General features: G+C 42.7%; 1 protein-coding gene across 7 annotated transcripts in view; it reads left to right on the top strand.

Annotated features, from left to right (window-relative positions):
• The window catches only part of LOC117540188 (caskin-2-like), a 96,953-nt gene that overhangs the window by 54,223 nt on the left and 25,004 nt on the right, over positions 1-17,726 (top strand). For all 7 annotated transcript variants that reach the window (XM_034206790.1, XM_034206763.1, XM_034206783.1 and 4 more), the window contains 6 exons: positions 2,083-2,180; positions 5,238-5,383; positions 8,339-8,434; positions 14,192-14,322; positions 15,342-15,450; positions 15,969-16,077. In XM_034206790.1, coding sequence (XP_034062681.1) covers positions 2,083-2,180; positions 5,238-5,383; positions 8,339-8,434; positions 14,192-14,322; positions 15,342-15,450; positions 15,969-16,077 — 689 coding nt within the window. The remainder of the gene's footprint in view (positions 1-2,082; positions 2,181-5,237; positions 5,384-8,338; positions 8,435-14,191; positions 14,323-15,341; positions 15,451-15,968; positions 16,078-17,726) is intronic.

Genomic DNA, 17,726 nt, shown 5'->3' with positions numbered 1-17,726 from the left:
CCACTACGGTAAACAGCATTAATCGGAGTCTTTATAGGCGTATGTGTTTTACTAAGATCCCTGAACGCACCGCCACGTGCTCTTGTGTGAGTGCGGGCTCCGCCATAATGCAGCCTTTACCACTACGGGTAAACTGCATTGGAGTCTTTGCTCTATAGGCGTAGTGTGTTCTCTGACAGCAATACGCCGGCCATAATGTCCCTGTACCCGCATAGCGCTCTCCTTTAGATAGCACTCCCTGCGGTTCATCCCTCTCTGCGCATGCCCACTAGCCACCTCCTTTACAGGAGCTACAGCTGGGGCAGCGAATGGGGAATTTGTACGGTTAACATTGTGTGTAGGCCTAAGTGTAGCCTTTGTGAAAACAAAATACACTTAGATTTGGATACAGATCAACCTCATTCTTATTAGAAAACGTAGTGATCTGTGCATTATACAGGGAGGAGGCGGGATTCGCCCCCTCGTCCCGGGCGGAGAGATTTTCTCCCTCCACCAGCCAGATCCGTAAAGACGGTAAGCCCGTCCCCGTGAGTGCCGGCACGCCGGTTCCACGGGGTGGGCCGAAGAGGTGGAGAGCGGCGCGGGCACGGGATCTCCGTGCCGGCACCTCTCCCTTCGTCTCACCTCTCTACTGAGGTCTTTGAACGCACCGTGGCCCGCCCTCGGGGGAGGGGGGCCGCGCGCGCCGTCACAATGCCGTATCTTTGAAACGGACATTATGGGGAAAAGTGGAATTGTGGAGAGAAATTACTCTTACTCTGGGATTAATGCAATAGTCTTTACTGAATGCATTTTTCCCACACACACACCTCACTCCAGAACTAGAGTTTACAAACGTAAACCACCGTTCTCCTGCGGGGGTCCCTGAACGCACCGCGGCCACTCTCACGAGGGCCGCGCGCCCACGTATTAACGCTGTATTTCCCATTGCAACGGTGAAATGCATTAATCGGAGCTATTTATACCAGGCAAGGTGTGTTTTCTGACAACAGTACGCCGGCAATAGCGTCTCTTGAACCCGCACAGTGCTTTGACAGCACTCGGTTTATTCCACTCACGTGCACACGCCCACCTGCTGGCTCCCTATACTGGGGTTTACAGCAGGGGCGGGGTGTGTAGGACAGTGTTTCTTCCGCTGGGGATGGGCAAGAAGCAGCTACGCTGCGACTAATCCTCATCCCGTGAGCAAGGAGATCGATCCAAAGAGCCCTTCCGTAAACACTGGGGCTCCCAGGAGATCAACACGATCCTCTTTGGAAAATGCCACGCGGCGTGATATCCCAGGGACATCACACGGCGGGCAGCGGCGGCGGCCTGTGATGAAGTAGGGTCGACCCTATATCACGTGAAGCCACCGAGCACCGGTCCCTGGGGGAACCGGGCCTGGGGCAAGGCCCGTGGACCAAGCTACTTATTCGGCCTTGCGGCCCCATCTCTAGCAATAAGTGAGTAGCCCACACACCCGCCGCCACGATCATCATCCAGGGAGAGTACAGCCCTGGGCGGTGGACTTCCATGGACGCCAGACCCGGAAGGAATGGCGAACGTGAATGGCACCGCCTCGGCCATATCCTGGTCCCTCAACCACTCAAAGCAAGGTGGTGGGGATCGGCGCCCGCCATTTCAGCCAGGGCACGAAGGACAGGCCCGGGTCTCTAGCAGTGGCGACTCCCTGGAGGTATGATAACTCTTTATTTTTCTTTCAAACGTCTCAGTCTCTCGTGGAATCACTTCCGCTGCTGAAGAGAAAAGGATGATAGTCAGGAGGCGAGGCCTCGTTTTATACGGTGTGATGCGCGCGCATTCAGGTAGGCCCGCCCAAAGCCGGCTACGTCTATAGAAATCTCAGTGGGAGAATGCTCGCGGGGTAAGATAGTACCCATAGAGTCCAGTAGAGGGCGGAGCCTGTGAGAAATATAACTCTTTTTATGATATTTTCTATAACGTTTGTGAGTCAGATGTGTTTAGTTGTGTTTACAGTGTGACTATATTAAGCCCGAGTCTGTATCTGTTGACTGATAAGGATCCAGCTGTGTATTATTTATCGTATATATTTATAATGTAATATCTGTGGTCCCTCAGGTTTTCGGCCCTGCACCACGCCGCCCTCACAGGAACCACAGAGCTGCTGGCAGCCCTGCTGGAGGCCCAGGCCTCCGTGGATGTCAAGGACAGCAACGGTCAGTTTCATACTGAGAGAATAACAGCCATAACGATTAACTTTACTTTGTTATGTCTTTTATACATAAATATGTTTCCCCGGTGTGTAAGGGTACTCACAAACCCTCTCTCTCTCCTCCGTACCCACATCTCTAAAAACGGGGGTACAACGGAGCTGATCCAGATTTGCTGCCAATATGACGTAATATCGGAAATGTGGGCTGGCTTTACACCCACGGCCCTATCAGAGAGTTGCTACAGTATCAGAAACAATGAGCAACGTCTTTTGGAAGTAATATGGTCTTTGTTTACATTAGCAAGCATCGCTAACACTCAGAGCTAACCTGTAGTGGAGAGAGTGTGTGTAAAAAAGCAGGAAATAAAAGGAACTCACCTTGTGGTAAACCCGCAAGAGAAAAAGCATTTGAGCTCCATACTGTTTCAGAAATAATCCTTGATGTGGTTTGGAGCATGATATGGCGTTTCATCACAGCAGCATTTAGCTGAGGGAAATTTAAATTGCGGCTGTGGCGCAATAGGGGCGACTGTAGCGCAGTGGACTAGTGCGTTGGTGTTCGGATCAGGGGCCTCATTTATAAACGGTGCAAACGCTCAAAAGATGGCGTGCGCCAGTTTCTAAGCAATGTTTCCGATTTATAAAAGACAAACTTGAAGGTAAAATATGCGGTCCTCCACGCACACTCTGACTCTGGTTGAGATGCACAGGCTGCAGTGGAGACGCTGCGCACAGCTGATCGACAGCTGGAACACAAAACACCAAATACAAAAAAATAATTCAAATCCAGTCGTCATGACTCCTCTCTGGAGGGATTCCCCGATTCTCATCATGGGGGGTCTCCTGTCCCCGGTACAAACACACTGACACACTGCCTGAGGAAGGTTAGGCTATGTGTATTGTTTTTGTCATTGACCTTTTTCAGACCACTTATTTATTTATTTTGGTGACGATCCGACCTCCATGCTGCTACTGGTGCATCCATCAAACAATATGCTTTATCTCGACCCCCCCAAAATAACCAAAATCTGACACGGTGTGAAATGTTTTTTTTTAGCTGTTCTGTCGTCATTTCCTGCGATCTTCTTCATGCAGTCAGTCAAATGAATATTAAGACAGGCGTTTCTTTGACTATTTATAGGCAAATATGGGCGTTACGTGAAGCCCACAAAAGCTGCGCCGCATTTCGAGTTGATTGTGATTTATAAAGGGAAACCGCAGTACGCAGTGTTTTATTAAATCGGAAAATGTCTGTGCGTATAGATTTGCTTTGTCCTACGTAAGCAACCTTCCCACGTGAATCCTACGCAAGGCTTTATAAATGAGGCCCCAGGGGGGCACAGGTTCAAACCCCACTGCAGTCAGCATGTCGTTGTGTCCCTGAGACACTTCACCCCAAATTGCTCCTGTGGGGATTGTCCACAGTACTGAGTATGTAAGTCGCTTTGGATAAAAGCGTCTAACAAGATGTAATGTAAAAAATAAATGTTGATTAAAATACAATAAAAACAAGTTAACGGACAAGAAAATGAATAATTGAAAATATGAAAAGATTTAAATATTCTAAGTTGAAAAATAAATGTAAAAGACATAAAGGCAAGAAAAAACAAAAATTTGACAGAAATTGCATGAAATATAAAAAAAACTAGTAAAAATAAGAAATAACTTTTATTTAAAACAAAAAGATAATGTGACAAGCAAATGAATAGTTTACACACAAAACAATGCATTAAATACACAATAATAATTGTTCATTAATAATAATAATCATACAAAACATTTCTACCCTGTTTATTTGGTAGAAATGTTTTTCTATTTGAGTACCTGTTCGACCTCTGCAAAGGTGGGAGAGTACTCATATCTTGCATTTGAGTAAAGGTAGAAGTACACAGTATAGGAATACTGTGTTACAAGTAAAGGTCCTGCAATCAAAATGTTACTCAAGTAAAAGTACAAAAGTATTAGCATCAAAATATACTTAAAGTAAAGGGTGTCCGGTGCCTTGCTCAAGGGCACCACGGCAGGGCCCAGGAGGTGAACTGGGACCTCTCCAAGTAGCAATCCACACTCCATATTTTAAAGGTCCCATGACATGGCCATTTCTCCTGATCATACTTCCATTGTTGAGGTCTACTAGAATAGATTTACATTGTTCAATGCTCCAAACTCACATTGGTTTCTCAAACAGCATCTCTGTAAAGTATGTGTAGTCACTCTCTGTCCTACACGCCTTGTTGGAGCTCCTGCCCCCCCCCCCCCTCCCTGTGAGCCCACTGTGCTCTGATTGGTCAGCTAGCCCACTCTGTTCTGATGAGTCCACCACCGTTACAGCGGAACATCAGTGATTATGTGTTACAATGGCGTTTGTTAGCAACCAGGAAATGACACCAGTAATGACAAACAGATGAGAATGCTGCGTGGGGTCTGGGTGCCGTGTTGGCAGGACGTTGCGGGGCTCGCTGCTGCGAGGAGCGGACAGTGTGAGCTGGGTTACTGGTGTCATTTCCTGGTTGCAGCGAGACATCGTGAATGGACGGGAAGGGGGGGGGGCTGCAGCACCCCCATCTGCGAGGCTGCAGCAGGCTCCACTAGCACCCCCCCCCCCAAACGTGGCACACCTACAGTGTAAGCGTGCCACAGTTTCGCCGCTGCGAGGCTCTACTAGCACCCCTCCCCCCCCCCAGCGTGTCACAGTTTCGCCGCTGAGACTGTGTGTGTGTGAGGAGCTCCACGGATTGGTCCATTTGGGTATGGTGACGTCACTGTACCCAGGAAGAAAAAGAGAAATGTCCAACGAGGCGTTCTGGGGCAGCATAGACAGGTCTTTTCTGTGTTAGAGTTTTACAGGGTGTACTTTGAGGGTTTGCAGACCGTTCACATGCAGAAAAAGCTTCATAACCAGGGGTCCACATAACTTTTTTGCCCTGGTCCTCAAAGGAGCACCTGGAGATGTTGCTTGGTGCGCATCCTTAAAATGAAATAAACTGAACCTTTTGAGGGGTACTTGACTTTATGAAGTGTTTGTCCTGATCTAAAGTAACACGCTGTGGTGACTCTGCAGGGATGCGTCCGCTGCATTACGCGGCCTGGCAGGGGAAGGCCGACTCGGTCCTGATGCTGCTGCGTGCCGCCGCCTCAGTGAACGGCGTCTCTCTGGACGGACACATCCCGCTGCACCTCGCCGCGCAGTACGGACACTACCAAGTGGTGAGGGAGCAATTTTGTCTTTTATTTAAGTCCTTATGTTCCTTTTTGGCAAAGTAAATATGTGGGTTTTGTGCTACAATATATAACAAAACTGAATTAATAATGATCTTTTTACCTTATTACCTTTTAAGAAATGATATGTTTACAGGGATTATTTAACAAAATCAAATACAGAGAAATATAGTCAGTATAGATAGATTGATGGATAGAAGGATAGATAGATAGATACTAAAACGATATATACATCTTCTCAGTAAAAAACACATATATTCAGAGTATCTAAACACTATAAAATATATGGCAAACATTAGAATACTTTCTTTTATACCAATCTTCTTAACATATAAACATAGTGTACTATTTACATAACAAAATGGTGTACAGCATCTTCAAATTAAAAGTAAAATATATCCTTTTTAGAGATAAACACCTTATATAATCTAGAATAAAACATCTTAGTCAAAGAAGTCCCAAACTTTTTAACCAAATAATGAACTTTGTGCGCCAATAACAAAAGTGTGGGGGAACTACATAAACGAGCTGTTTTTCATTTGAACATAACTCTCTCCACCTTTTGTCAACATGGTTAAAAAAAATTAAGTAAATATCTTGGCTTTTATTTTTCTCATAAAGGCCCCTCTTTATGTTTAATGCATTATTTTATTGATAATTCTGGAAATGACTGCAGTGGAAACTTTTAGCCTGATATACTTCATCCCTAATTCGCCTGTTGGCATCCTTAGCACTGATTGACATGCTGATGGCTCGTTAGTAGACGAGTAGAGTTTGGGGTGTGACCTGGTTTGTGTCTGAGCAGCACAGATGTGAGGGAGGCTTTCACGAGGACACGTGATGTGTATCCCCCTCCACACTTTAACTCTTTATGTTTACACAAAACATGTGATTTAATCTTTATCCAAAAATTGAGACCTTCAACTAAAATATGGCATTGATAGTTTTTGTGTTGTATCTCACATTATTGTCACACAGTATTGTTTGCAGGAAAGCATGAGTAATGTTACTTTTTTTAATTACTTGCATATTTATTTGTATTTCTGTCCTTTGTATAATGTAGTATATTTGAGGTTTTAACATGACTATACATTTAAAGTGAACATAGTATGCTAATTTTCAGGTTCATATCAGTATGTAGAGTCTCCACTGTGACATGTCTCCATGCTTTAATGTTCAGAAAGCTCTTTATTTTTCTCATACTCTGCAGCACCTCTTTCACCCTCTGTCTGAAACCAGAGCCCAGTCTGCTCTGATTGGTTAGCTGGCCGGCTCTGTTGTGATTGGTCAACAAGCACCTTGAGATTACGTTGTTTTTAAAGTGTGCTATATAAATGAAATGTATTATTATTAATGCTGTCAAAATGATCGCGTTAACGGCGGTAATACATTTTTTTAATTAACTGCGTTAAAAAATATTTAACGCATGTGCAGAATAGCCCGCCCCATACATCCCACCAGTGGCGGCACCAGGGTATGGCTTGGGTAGGCTACACCATAGACTGTATATATAAAGGGCTACACCCATACCAAGAAATACCTTAGCCCCACCATGAAAAATGATGTTAAAGTAAGCAAAATAAAGTCTGCCAACTCGTGGAGTAAATTGCACAGACGACAGTTAGTCAGATTGATTTCAGTAGCCACTTGTCTGGAAATACCGAAGACTAGAAACGGTTTTGAAAACTTTTGTCACGTAGTGATCGTCTTCTCAATAGAACATCTTTGATAATGTCTTCTGGCCAATCAGAATCAAGATAACGGCGTGGTGTTGTTGCAGGAAGTCCCGACGCAGAATACCTTTGCTGTAGTACATCTCTATATACATCGATACAACATTACGTGTTGATAGAAATCAACACGTAATGAAATAAGACCCCACGGTTTGATGATTGATAGGTGTGTGGGCTGTCTTTCATTTTGACACGCAGAACAAATGTTATAATAAACATACATACATGTTAAATGGATATATCCGCCTTCTTTCATTTATCTTTCCATTCCCACAACAATATACATAAAGAAATGGCATATTTTAGACATAGTTCGAATGGTGATTAATCATGATTAATTAATTTTAAAGCTGTGATTAATCTGATTAAAATTTGTAATCGTTTGACAGCCCTAATTATTATTATTATTATTATCATAGAAGTAAACAAAGGAGTCCAATGGAAGTGTTTCAGGCAGGGGGGAGTGTGTGGGAGAGAAACTCCCTCTGGAGGGAACACAGGGATTTGAGCCGTTGCAGACCATTGACATGCACACAAACCTATAGAACACACTAAAGGTAAAGGAACACCTACAAAAAGTACATAATGACCTTTTATACATCAATTGATTCATTTAATGATCTATAAATTAATGTGCACATTAATTGAAAATTACAGATATAGATTCATATTTTCTGCAACTTTTTATAGTCCAGACAATCTGCAACAGATTCTTTTAAAGGTGAAAAAGCATCTGCCTGCTTTGATCGTCTGAGATTAGAGATTATATTCTGTTGTCCTTTTTGTATTTTACAGCCACAGTAAACCTGTAAACACAGCTCCAGATAATGCCAGCAGTCTGCCTGAAATCCCTTTTTTGGAGCGTAGTCCAGCCTGCAGGGTTCCCCGCAGAGCGCCATAGAAACACACATGTGTGGACTCCATCCCCAGTGTGCCATGGATATAATCGCCTGATTGGCTGAGAGGGGAGAAACATTATCCACCCCCCCTCCTTCGAGGAGCTCTGCAGGTGTTTCCTCCTGCAGCTTCAGGGTCACGCTAACAGTTTCCCCTCGCTTATTGTCTCAACGCTGAGCAAAGCTAACAGAGAGGACACAGAGAGAAAGTGAAGAAAGTCTTTTTTGGGCCTTTTTTTATGACTCCCCCTTGTTGTTTTTCGGTCATTTTAATGTCTGTTAAATCCCATAAAAACGTGTGTGTGTGTTTTCAGTCTGAGATGTTGCTGCAGCATCAGTCTAACCCCTGTCTGGTCAACAAAGCTAAGAAGACTCCTCTGGACCTCGCCTGTGAGTTTGGAAGAGTCCAGGTGAGAAGGTGTTTTATATGTTTGACATATATAGAGAGTTTTGGGGTCCAAGCAGAACCCTACAGGCAAAAACATACAGTTATATTACAGAGTTTGGGTTATGTTGCTTCCATAGCATGTCTTCTCTCATACTAAAGGAAAGAAAGTTTCCGTAATACACATTTAGGTGCTTCTAACTTTGTCTATTTGTGTATGTACATTCCTCCTAAATCCACCAAAGTAAGCCTTACTGTATATAATGCCTCATTTGTTAATTAAGACATAGTATTTCAGAAAACTTATAATACAAAAAGAATCGTCTTAATATCAATTAAAGCGATGAATTGTATTTGCATTTACATTACATTACAAAGCATTTAGCTGACTCTTTATCCAAAGCGACTTACAATAAGTGCAATAAACCATAAGGACAACAAGAAAAGTGCTGAAATATTTACTCCAAACAAGCAATATCATTGTTATGCAAAAGTAAAACTCCTACTTATTTTATTATTCTCCATTTAATCAACTAGGGAGGTTTCATGGTGATATCTATTCATATTTTCACTCCATTCCCCTGTAGTGAGCACAAAATGTATGAATGTTATAATACATATCTTTTAAAGGCTGTTTTTCTCAAATAAGATTGTTCTCATACCAAACTGTATAGGTGAATTCCTCTATATATTCTGAAGCTCGGATTTATGGAGTGATACAAAAAAATCCTCTCTGTAAAAACATTTGACTCTAATCTGTCATCAAAATGGAACCAGAGTTTGAACCTGGCTTTATCCAATGTTCACATGTGTTCACATTAGCACACGTTTAATGAGATAATGCCTCATTTGCATATGTAAACAAAGCATTTAAGAAAACTTATAATACAAGTCATTATTGTCTTACTGTCAGTAATCATATGGGTAAGTTTCATTGTGATATGTATTAGTTAAAGTTTTGACCCTATCCACATGTAGTGTCTCCTTCAGCGCTGGTCAAAACTCAATCCTAATAAATGAAACTCAGGGAGTGTTAACTGATGGTTGGAAAACACAAAGCCACAGCTGGACAAACACACACACACACACACACACACACACACACACACACACACACACACACACACACACACACACAAGGACAACAAGTGTGTAAACATCTTTCGCTGTCTCCATGTTGATCCCTCAAACCTAGATTTTGTTGCAACAGCTACACAAACAAATCAGGTAGTACCCATAGAGTCCAGTAGAGGGTTACACCTGTGCTTATATAACAAGGGTTACCATATGTAACCCCTCATTTCTTCAATGGTGAAACAAACAGGAACTATGCAGTAGGGGTGTAACGGTACACGTACCCGTACCGAAATTATTCGGTACGGGCCCTTCGGTTCGGTACAGGTGTACGAATATAACGTTAAACGTAAAAAATTGAGAACGTGAACAACTTTTTGGAAGTAATCTCAGGTGCTGCATCGCAGCATTCAGAGTAATTTGCTCACATTGGGTTCAACGCGTCATAGAGTCATTTAATTGGATGAGAGGCATACTATGAGAGCTGGTCAGAGGGATGCGTTCAAATGTAGTCAGTAATTTGAGGAACTGTCGAAAATTAATGGCGAACGCAGATAAAGTTGAGCTGAAAATCCTCCAGCATCATTGAATTCTCCGGTTTGGGAACATTTTGGTTTCGCAGTTACGTACAAGGATGAAGGACAAAGACAGGTGGACCGAACCAAAGCTGTTTGTCGGCATTGTTCAACTAAAATTGGTTACGCGGCTGGCAATACATCAAACTTGCACACTCTTGAAAAGGCATCACCCGAACGTGAATATCACCGGTACCAAAAGGAAAAAAGACTGAAGTGCAAACCCAACTCCCGCTAGCATGTAAGCCTCCACCACTCGCAGAGAGTTCAGACCGAGCCAAAGCTATTACAAACACCAAATATCCTTATGTTGCCATGTTAGCAAAGCGCTACCTGGCTGTGTCTGCTACCTCTGTCCCTAGAGAGGGTGTTCTCCACATCAGGAGACATTGTTAGTGCCAGCAGATCTGCCCTTTCGGCAAGCAATGTGGACAAGTTCATCTTTCTTTAAACAACATGAAAATACAATGACAAGCAAGTCATAATGTCAAGCTGGCTGCTTAGGTACTAGTACAGTTCAGTTCAAATACAGATTATTTCAGTGAATCGAAAAGCTGCACCTTAATGTTTATTATATTTTGTATTTATTTGAGTGAAGATTCACAGTTTAATAAAAAATAAGAAACCCAAAACTAATAGTTTATGTTTTGTGAGTACTAGTACAGTAAAGTTCAAATACAGATTATTTCAGTTCATCGAAATGCTGCACCTTAATGTTTATTTTATTATATTTTGTATTTATTTGAGTGAATACATTATTCACAGTTTAATAATAATAAAAAATATATATATATATGTTTTATTTTGTGAAAAAAAATTCTGCTGTACCGAAAACGTACCGAACCGAACCGTGACCAAAAAACCGAGGTACGTACCGAACCGAAATGTTTGTGAACCGTTACACCCCTACTATGCAGACATAAAGAAATCTAGTAAAATAGTTCAAGGACATAAGGGTCGAATGCAGGAAAAGTTGAATTCATACATATAGTAATGAATATGATAAAGCAATGTAAAACTGCAATAATCTATAATTACGTTATTGACGTTGATTTAATTGCTCCAAATATCTGTGTCTGTAAGCATCGCAGAGAACTTTTCGCTTTATTTTTTTAATGTGAAATCAATTTGATTTGTATACATACAATGCACCTGAAAGAGATGGAAAGAAACATAAATACTAGTCATAAATATTATATATATTATACATCCTGACTAATCCATTTTTGTTTCTGAATCAGGTTTAATTTCAACGTTTTTTACTCACGAGAAATGTGCGGTTTAAATATAATTTTGTATATAAATATACAGGATAAATTACTTCAAATATTAGGCGCATCTTATAGAAATAAACATTTCATTGAAAGATGTGTTTTTTTCTGTCCAACTAAAAGTCCAAAACCCCAAGATATTTAGTTTACTGAGATACTGTATGAAACAAACAAACATTCTTGATAAATGACTTTTAGTTTTAACTAGGGCCGGGACTTTAACGCGTTAATTAAGATTAATTAATTACACAAAAATTAACGCGTTAAAAAAATTAACGCATTTTAATCGCACTTATTTTTGCACCGCGGAACGTTTCTCACTGGATGAGTTTCAGGCGTACCGATTATACTGGAGCACCAACTAACGTTCATGACTTCAGACAACAACAAACCACAGTGAACAACAGTGGGAAATGTTGTTTTAAAAAAACGGACGGATGGAAGCGTCGATAAGAGCACGGTTGTGTGCAAATTATGCAAAAAGGAATTCGCATATCACCGCAGCACATCAAGCCTCAAGTATCACCTCAATGCAAAACATATAGCAGCTGGTGTGGAAGCTAGCGTGGACGTTAGCCTCTTTTATCGCGTTCACACCAAAAAGAGCCGGTACTAAAATTAGTTCATGAGAACCTTTTTACCCCCACGAAAGTCCCTGCTAGAGAGCAGAGAGCTGCTAGAGAGCAGGGACTTTCGTACGGCTCTCTTGTGAGAAAAGAGCTATATTTCTGATTGGCTGGAAGGATTTCAAACCACGCCCCGTAAAACTCCCAAAAAGTTTTGTGAAGCCGCCATTTTATTATCCTCGTATTAGCATTATTAGCATTAGCATTAGCCCAGCGCAGAAACGCAGAGAGACTAATTTATGGCAACACAAAATAAAACATGGGAGCGGTGGAGATGAGGAGGTGTCGGCGTTCTGGCGATTTACTCGGAAGGCTTCAGTAGAAGCTGCTGGGAGTCCCAGCAGCTTCTACTGAAGCCTTCCCCAACTCCGGGGACTTCCGGCCGGGGACTTTGGGTGGTTTGCGGCCTGCCAGTAAACCCAAAGCAGAAGAAGAAGAAGTGACGTCAGCGGCTTCATTTGCCTAATCCACCCCCAGGTTCAAAGAGTTCTCATGGACCAAGTTCTCATGAACCTTTGTGGGAAAAGTACTGCGGTGTGAATGCGCCTAATGGTATACTAAAATCCATGTGAAAAAAATTGCTTCTCACTGTTCTCAGGTCAAATATTTATATGTGATTAAAAATGCGATTAATTTCGATTAATTAATTACAAAGCCTCTAATTAATTAGATTAATTTTTTTAATCGAGTCCCGGCCCTAGTTTTAACATGAAGTCTTTTCTAAGAAGCATGAACACGCACACACACACACACACGCACGCACACACACACACACACGCACACACACACACATGCACACACACACACACACACCGTTATAAGATAAATGTGGTAGAAGTATACAGTACCAGAAATAGAGTACCTTTAATGTATATTTTATGTTAATGTACTTCTGTTTGTCGTCCTCTTTGTTTTGACTCGTGTGCATTTGTTAAATGAGACATGACGGTGAAGTCTGATCTTCAAACAGCTGATACAAAACTCCACTGAGATATCTTTAGTGTGTGTGTGTGTGGTGTGTGTGTGTGTGTGTGTGTGTGTGTGTGTGTGTGTGTGTGTGTGTGGTGTGTGTGTGTGTGTGTGGTTGTGTGTGTGTGTGTGTGTGTGTGTGTGTGTGGTGTGTGTGTGTGTGTTGTGTGTGTGTTGTGTGTGTGTGTGGTGTGTGTGTGTGTGTGTTGTGTGTGTGTGTGTGGTGTTGTGATGTGTGGTTGTGTGTGTGTGTGTGTGTGTGTGTGTGTGTGTGTGTGTGTGTGTGTGTGTGATGTGTGTGTGTGTGTGTTGTGTGTGTGTTATGTGTGTGTGTGTGCTGTGTGTGTGATGTGTGTTGGTGTGTGGTGTGTGTGTGTGTGTGTGTGTGATGTGTGTGTGTGTGTGTGTTGTGTGTGTGTGTGTGTGTGTGTGGTGTGTGTGTGGTGTGTGTGTGTGTGTGTGTGTGTGTGTGTGGTGTGTGTGTGTGTTGTGTGTGTGTGTGTGTGTGTGTGTGTGTGTGGTCGACGGGCAGCTGCTGTGTTTCCATTCTGCTCTCTTCTGTTTCACCTCCTGTTTTAACCAGCCCAGACTTTTGATCCAATCACACAAAACTTTATTCTAAATTGCATTGCTGATAATGATTCATCGTTATGATTTTTCATGCGACACTGTCAGAAAATGCTTTTTCTGTTTTATATCATATTACAATAAATATCTTTGGGTTTTCAATAAAAAAGGACATCATCTTGGATTTTGAGAAAATTGGGTTTTTCTGACATTTTATACCAAACCATTAAGGATCATGCATGCAAATTAGTCGCTTTTCGGCGCATCCCGCTTTTTTAACGCTGATTTGGGTGACTTGTGTAATTCGTGGAGAACCGAAGAGTTTTTGTTTTTGGGGGAGAGGGGGTTTAGTTAAAAACAATAATCTGAATTACCTTTAAAACAAACAAAAAAAGCTTTTTTTCCTATTAAGGAGTTTAAACAGATTTTGACGGAATCCGAAAGATAAAGAAAATGTTCAAAAAAACTATATTAGCTACAACATTTGTTTAAAAATGCACATGTTTTATGTTTAACAAGGTCATTGAATGGTTCACAATATGTGTAGCTGTTGGTGTCTGATGGCAACATTCCTCCATGTTTTTTCAGATAATTATTTTAATATTATATGTATACATTTAACTTTAGACTGTTTAAAATACAGACAAAGGACATAAATATAGAATTACATTTGTTTACAATGTGATCCCCCCCCCTTCAGGTTGCCCAGCTGCTGCTGAGCAGTAACATGGTGGTGGCGCTGTTGGAAGGAGAAAGGAAAGAGCCCACAGACTCCGCCTTCACCACGCCGCTGCACCTTGCCGCCCGCAACGGCCATAAAGACATCATACGGTGAGACAGCCTCCACCCAATTAGCATATAAGTTGCCTTAATTAGCATGAATGGCATCATAGCCGATTTGGAAAATGTTGGAGTGGTTTTGGAGGTTATTGAGGATGCTGAATTCATTTCTGACATTTCAGGCAAAAAAATTGCAGTTTTAACCAGAACATAATAATAAATAATCCTTATATTTATTATAGCGCTTTTTCAATGACTCTCAAAGCGCTCCTTACAAATACACATTACACATACATATCATGGTCATGTACTGTGGACAATACCCACAGGAGCAAATTCAGGTGAAGTGTCTTGCCCAAGGACACAACGGCTTTACAGACGCAGCGGCGGCGGGTTTCGTCCCCTTGATCTGATAATCAAATGTACAGCCCACTGCGCCACCCCACCCGTGGCAATATGTGTTCCTATCCGTGACATATGGATCTTAACAAAGGTCCGCTATATCAGATACCTGTAGAGATCTATCAGCTGTTTATTTCACATGAGTTCCAGTGTGGCAGCTTTTTAATCATTGCTCCCCCTGGTGGATCCATGATCCATTGCAGCTGGTTTCATTATCATTTTATTTATTTATCAAGGGGGCGTATCAAGTCCTGCGGGGGGTTTTCCTTTCAGCAGGGGCCCACCCTGTGCCGATCAGGGGCCCACATGGGTAGGGGCGTCCGAAATGAGGTGCTACATCTGTACAGTAATAATGGCTTTAATGGTAATGAATGGTAAGTCACTATAGGACTCGAGCTGGCAACTACACTAGTAACATCCCGTCCTATTTTTTTAAAGTGTAATGTAATTAAACTTCTCTGCTGCTTCACTGAATATATTCGACTGGGATGAGTTTAAAGGTTCACTTTGATTTTACAAATCAGAGTTGATTCTGACTGAGATAAGGTTTCTTTCCAGATACCGGTTCAGGACTCAAGTTCAGGACTTATTTTCTTTCCTCAGATGTAAGACTCAGATCCAAGACTTAGGTTCAAAGCTGAGCTCCATGACTCTCTGTTTTGTTGCAGTTTGCTGCTGAATGCCGGCATCGACATCAACAAGACCACCAAGTCTGGAACGGCTCTGCATGAGGCGTCTCTGTACGGGAAGACGGAGGTGGTGCGCCTGCTGCTGGACGTGAGTCATCAACTTCTTTTGAAAATCATCCATCATTTTGTGTCCTTAAAATGCAGCAAACTGCATCAAAACACACATTTCTAAATGTAAATGTTTACAATATAATACAGTCATATAATAGTTATCACTTTTAATCACTACTTGAGTTGATTGGAAAGTTTGTTATGCAATAAATGTAATCAAATATTTCACTTAGTCAGTTTGCTCAATGAGTCTAGTTGCCAGCAGTGTGTATAGTACGGGTCCACAGCACATGGAAACTGCCGGGTGCTAACTTGCATATGTTGGGCAATTTGCACAATTAGCATAAGGTGCGTTCATTGAAATTAATTGCATTAAAGCCTATTTAAACATTTGTAAAAAAAGAAAAAATTACGTCGACTTAGTATTGCCCGATGAGGATGCTGAATCCATTTTGGACATTTTCAGGCCTCAACCAAACCCCAGAGGGAAAACTGCAGATTTAGGGCTGATTAGTTTCACATCAAAGGGCTGTAATAAGTATTTTGTCCCTGCAGGCCGGAGTGGATGTGAACATCAGAAACACGTACAACCAGACGGCGTTGGATATCGTCAATCAGTTCACCACGTCGCACGCCAGCAGGGACATCAAGCAGCTGCTGCGAGGTCAGAGAACAACTGAGTACAACTCCTCTGTGTCACCCATTACTTCATATAGAGACAGGACCTGGACCTCCCTAACAAACATACACATAATGAAGAATTTTTAACGATAAGATTTAAAGGTGGGGTAGGTAAGTTTGAGAAACCGGCTCGAGATACACTTTTTGTTATATTCCATGGAATGCTCTTAACATCCCGATAGCAATGAATATCTTAAGTGCTTTCTACAAACTTATCTCGTGCCCTCATTGGTCATGTGCGCGTTCGTGTGTGTTGGAGGAGGGGCTCTGTAAGGAAGTGGCAGATTTTTTCCGGCTGTGTATTTTCAAATCCTAGCGCACTCGAGCTGGTTTCTCCAAAATTACCTACCCCACCATCTCCGTTGCTCAGCCGATTATGTTCGGCTGCTGTTTAGCTCCTAGCCTCTGCCGTCCTTCCATTAGCATAACGAGCTCACAGTTGTGCTCTGCTATCCGCGTAGTTCCCGTTCCTGAATTCTCCGACTGGGCTCCTCTCTGCCACACTCCCAGGACTATCCACGAACCCTCCCTCAGTCCTGCCATACCAACTGGGCTGTTTTCCATCACCGCTGCTGAGGTTCGAGGTCCGGTTTCTGCAGGGCTAATGGTGCTAGCTGCTAGCTGGCTCGCCGCTCTTCTTATGATGCTCCTCCAATACTCCCCGCTGGAACTTCGTAACCTTTTCTGCCACATTATCCCTGACTGCCTCGCAGTTATCAAATCCCTTGGGCTTCTGTGTCGTCCCCGCTACATAAACCGGGCATCCAGATGCACGTTTTTCTACACCGAAACTCCTATCCCCGCAGTGACCATGGATGTATAATAAGAACTGGATACAGCGTGGGAGGCGGGGCCTCATTCATTCCTATGAGAGCTGCTCATTAGCGCATGATGATAAAATGGCCCACCTTTTGAGAGAGTGAAACGTCACAGATTACCCAGCATGCCTGAGAAGTACCCGTATGTGCACTCATAGAGCATGCGCAACTTTAACCAAAATGCTCGTTCACATCAAGCACGTCAATTTGCGTACACGTAACAGCACCGCGCGTTCATGACAGCATGGTAATGGATTGTTGTTATCATGGATTTGATATGAACGAGGCGGCAGTTAGCGGCTAGCTAGTAATGATGCTAATGTGCACATCAATCGTTATGTACTTATATTACGCTGTAACAGGATCTAGTGATATCCAACAGAGCTTCATTTAGCATGAAATAATTATTGCACTGTATATATATATATTTATATACAGTGCAATAAGCTTCTTAGTGTAATACGAAGCTACAGGGACGTTAATCCATCCATCCATCCATCTTCTCCCGCTTATCCGTGGTCGGGTCGCGGGGGTAGCAGTTCCAGCAGAGAGCCCCAAACTTTCTTTTCCCTGGCGACATCAACCAGCTCTGACTGGGGGATCCCAAGGCGCTCCCAGGCCAGCGAAGAGATATAATCCCTCCACCTGGTCCTAGGTCTACCCCTTGGTCTCTTCCCAGCTGGACGTGCCTGGAACACCTCCCTAGGGAGGCGCCCAGGTGGCATCCTAACTAGGTGCCCGAACCACCTCAACTGGCTCCTTTCGACGCGAAGGAGGAGCGGCTCAACTCCGAGTCCCTCCCTGATGACCGAAC

This window comes from Gymnodraco acuticeps, unplaced genomic scaffold, assembly GCF_902827175.1.
Source record: "Gymnodraco acuticeps unplaced genomic scaffold, fGymAcu1.1, whole genome shotgun sequence".
NCBI classification, from domain to species: Eukaryota; Metazoa; Chordata; class Actinopteri; order Perciformes; family Bathydraconidae; genus Gymnodraco; species Gymnodraco acuticeps.
The sequence above is the reverse complement of the archived record's forward strand: the minus strand, read 5'-3'. Positions and strand labels throughout refer to the sequence as shown.